At 44.1% G+C, this 4,078-nt stretch overlaps 1 protein-coding gene across 1 annotated transcript; it reads right to left on the bottom strand.

Annotated features, from left to right (window-relative positions):
• Window positions 1–434: 434 nt before the first annotated feature.
• LOC142310426 (vomeronasal type-2 receptor 26-like) lies at window positions 435–3,221 on the bottom strand. The gene is made up of 3 exons (XM_075347955.1): window positions 3,171–3,221; window positions 2,595–2,718; window positions 435–1,348 (listed from the first exon to the last, which is right to left on the bottom strand). Exons 1-3 carry the CDS (start codon window positions 3,219–3,221, stop codon window positions 435–437), a joined length of 1,089 nt encoding a protein of 362 aa, XP_075204070.1.
• Between the last annotated feature and the right edge of the window lie 857 nt (window positions 3,222–4,078).

The following is a 4,078-nucleotide window of genomic DNA, read 5'->3' as shown; positions in this document are numbered from 1 at the left end:
ACCCACCTGCCCAGTTTTTCCACGCTATTCTAATTGCAAACTGTGCTGCCACTGTTAGGGCCATACTAAAATTGACATGGATAGTCAGTGTTGTTTCTTCAGCTGTCAATAAAGCTAGACCACCTCTGCAATCTACACCACCTCTCCATTTTTGCTACCACATTTTAAGTGTCCAATCTTGTCGCTAACAAAATGAGTGGCAAAATATTCAAGAAGAAACTGAATATTCTCTGACAGAATTGCAGGGGTGCCAATACTTTTGGCCAGCACTGTATATTTGATATTCTAATAATTGCACTGATAACCGGAGATATTACATGTATTTGTTACATTATTCTATGTTTCCTTCATACACGAGCCGATAGAGAAGCTCTACTGTAATATGGCTTCCTCTAATGCACAGAATCAGTCACTATCACCACAGGGCTAATATTTCACAGTCTTTCATTACTTTTCCGGAGCAGATCAGTTTTTCTATTCCTTTCAGATCTAAATAAAATGATAAAACATTTTGGGAAAAACACACAACCCAGGAGCCCAGCACTGGAGGCCATAACTGCAAATATCTCCACAGCCACCATGGACTTCCCTCTGGTGCTCAGATAAGCCGGGATCATGGCGATCCAGACGCTGATGAACACCAGCATGCTGAAGGTGATGTACTTGGCCTCATTAAAACTGTCCGGTAATGTCCTCACCATGAAAGCCAGAACAAAGCTGACAGCTGCCAGGAGCCCCAGATAACCCAACATGGAGCAGAACCAGAGATCTGAGCCCTCATTACACTGAATGATGATTGTCCCAGGATAAGACTCGATGTCCAGGTCCTGGAATGGGGGAGAAATAAACAACCAGATAGCACAGATCACAACCTGAAGAGAAGAACACAACAACACTATGGTATAGGGCAGTTTCACACTCAGCCATCTTCTCCAGGGGCTTCCGGGCTTGGTGGACTTAAAAGCCACACAAACCATGATGGTCTTGGCAAGAAGTGATGAGATGGCGACTGAGAAGAAAATCCCAAAACTGGTCTCACGTAATCTACAAGTTACATGAGTGGGACGACCAAGAAACAAGAAGCCCGAGAGGAAGCTGAGGAAGATGGACACCAGGAGGAGATAACTCAGGTTCCGGTTATTAGCTCTAACAATAGGAGTGTCCCGGAAGGAGATAAATATTGCAAATATGAAGCCGGTCACAAGATTTCCGAAAAGCGAAACACCGGAAAATACAGAAGCAATGGGGTCCTTCTGGTAAGAGATGAATTCAATCACTTTGGGCAGACACCGGTCACTCTTCTCATTTGGCCATTCATCACTTTGGCATTTAATGCATTTGTCAGCGTCTGTAAGGAAATTACATAAAATATTACATATATAACAGTAAAAAATATCTATTTATTTATCTATTTTTTATCTATTCTCTGCATCATTATCCACAGGATACTAATCATTGTCCTGTAGCGCTAACTAGTAGATGTGTGACAAATCAGCATCTGGCCACTTGTGTGGGGGTGGAATTGTTCTTAATTAGGCCAGACGTGTTGTTCCTTTGTTCCATAAATTAGGACAAGTTAGTCATTGTTTCCCGGCAGACTGACTGGAGCCCTATTGTCTGTTAAATGTGGATTGTTTGTTAAATATGGATTACATAAGCCATTTGACTACTTAATTCATAGGAAAATTATGCAGTCGGATTGAACTAGCGACTAATGAAAGAACAGCCATCTCCCACCAATCCCATAAGACACAATACCCTGAAATGAGAACTGAGGTATAAAAGGACTTTGCTCTGTCACCAGACTCATATTTTACATGACTTTAGAGAAAAAAAGTACAAATTTTACAGTACTTTAGCAGTGGCAATGCCATGTGGGGCAGCCCTCACCTCCATGCCGGACTGCCACTGTTAAAGTAGTAGCAGGCTGCAAGACGTGACCCCGCACTTTAGGCCAGAGTGCTTCAGGTCACCAGAGGTCATACTGTGGGAACACGGGTATGATCTCAGATGAACTGAGTGGCGTCACTGATGCCAGACGCGTGCTTCTTGTCAGTGTTTCCCAGAGCCTGGAGAGATCGGACATGTTTTCGGTCTCTCCAAACTCGGATGTACAGTAGCAGAGCCAGGAATGTCGTGGGACCTTGTATACCTCTATATCCATAGTACTAATCTGCAGGTAAATACGGCTCCAGACATAATCGGCGGTCTGTGCGGATATTATGGAGTTATTTCCTCCCTGCTGCCGCTGGGTTCAGTCTCTGCACAGCACAAGTGCTGTAACCTCGCCCTCTGACCCCAGAGTGACGTCCGGCTCCACGGTGTGTGACTGATGCCAGGTCTGAGCCGCTGTCCGGTGCAGCCTATTATTTTATTATTATTATTATTATTTATAGAGCACCATTTATTCCATGGTGCTGTACATGAGAAGGGGTTACATACAGAATACATATACAAATTTCAATAGGCAGACTAGTACAGAGGGAAGAGGGCCCTGTCCTTGCAGGCTTACATTGTAAAGGATTTTGGGGAGGAGACAGTAGGTGGGGTGTAGGTTGGGCGGCAGCTCCGCACGGTACTATTACTGTACCTACCGGTCATATTGGAGATCTCTCCTTCTGAACACGGGACGCAGTCGTAGCAGCAGGGATGAATTGTCCGTCCTGCCTTTTTCCAGCTTCCAGGTGAACATGGATCTGAGCAGCGGGACACCGGGACCTGAAGGAAAAGATGAGAACCAGTGATGAGAGCAGATTCCTGGAATCCAGCAGGTCGGACGCTCGGACGGGCTCCACTCCAGTAACAAGTATAATGGAGGTCATGGGGAAACATGAGCATTTTTCTGGTAGACCCCCAGGAGGTCTTAGGGGCAGGAAAATCACGGAAATGGATGGAAACAGCCGGGAAAGACGCCTGGACACATCTCTGACTCCCAGGTCGCTGCTAGGAGCAATGTTGTCAGAATATTATGTCACTTTTACTGACCCACAATAAAACATAAAAAGCTGAAGATAAAATGGATTTTATAAGAAATAATGTTAGGAAACCTTCTCTCCTGTATAGTGATTTGTATAAACGGCAAATAAAAAAGGGGAAAACTCCTCCTCCTCCTCCTCCTCCTCCTCCTCCTCCTCCTCCAGCCCTTCACACGTAGCGATTTTACACTTTACCATTGCTTTCAATGGTGAAAAACCGCTGTAAAACGCTGAAAGAGTTGACATGCTGATGCTTTAAAAAATGCAGCGGTTTTTGTTTTTGGTCACAAATAAATAATCATGTCCAATAGAATTATGAAATCTCATCACTTTTGCTGGAAATATAAAAATCAGTTTATAATTTGTATAAAACTCATTAAAAAAAGCATTGACAAAAACCATCAACAAAGCCTTAATATCCGGCCATCGCTCACCGTATTTCCCTGTCGCCTATGATGACAGTAGATGACATAATATAGGGGTAATAACACTGCACCCGCCGGTAGTCACCGGTAATGTAACATTTCCCTCCATCTGACCCCATGGTGTGTGACGTGGTCAGTAGAGATGAGCGAGCCTCTAGAGGCTCGAGTTCGGTTCGTCGAACGTAGGCAGTGTTCCCAAATTGGGGTGCATAGCAAGGTGGGGGTCAGCCACCGACCAATTCAATGAAGAAAAATATGTATTCCACCTGTCTAGATTTTAGCGGTTGGTGACTGTTCACATTCAGTCATCAGGCCCTGTCCACAGGTTATTTACTTCATGCAGCATTTGCTTGGACCTGTCCCGCCCACAGCCATGACTCAGTCATGGGTATGGGATTGAAATAGACCAGGTGAGTGCTGCTAAGAGCAGTTCTACTATTCATATGTGAGGCCGTATGGCACATTTTATAAAAATATTTTAGTGTAGGACTGCCCCAAATGAGATTTGCCGTGACGTGGCGGGGCAGCTCAAGAAATTGCAATTTTTTGCAAAAATCTCAAAATTTTTATAAGTACAGTTTGGAATTTTTAGTGCTGAAGTGCACATCTAGTGCTGGCTTTTTGTTTTTTCTGCTTAAATGTTAGTAGTGAATCCCTCATTACAACATCATGCGGCAG

The sequence above is a fragment of the Anomaloglossus baeobatrachus genome, chromosome 1 (genome assembly GCF_048569485.1).
Source record: "Anomaloglossus baeobatrachus isolate aAnoBae1 chromosome 1, aAnoBae1.hap1, whole genome shotgun sequence".
Taxonomy (NCBI): domain Eukaryota; kingdom Metazoa; phylum Chordata; class Amphibia; order Anura; family Aromobatidae; genus Anomaloglossus; species Anomaloglossus baeobatrachus.
This window is presented reverse-complemented; position numbering and strand designations above follow the sequence as displayed.

Coding starts and splice junctions, on each gene's coding strand:
- LOC142310426 (XM_075347955.1), bottom strand. CDS start 3,221: ATGTCAACTCTTTCAGCGTTTTACAGCGGTTTTTCACCATTGAAAGCA. Junction 2,719..3,170: donor TTTCACCATTGAAAGCAATG/GTAAAGTGTAAA, acceptor CTTTTCCTTCAG/GTCCCGGTGTCCCGCTGCTC. Junction 1,349..2,594: donor AGAGATCTCCAATATGACCG/GTAGGTACAGTA, acceptor ATTTCCTTACAG/ACGCTGACAAATGCATTAAA.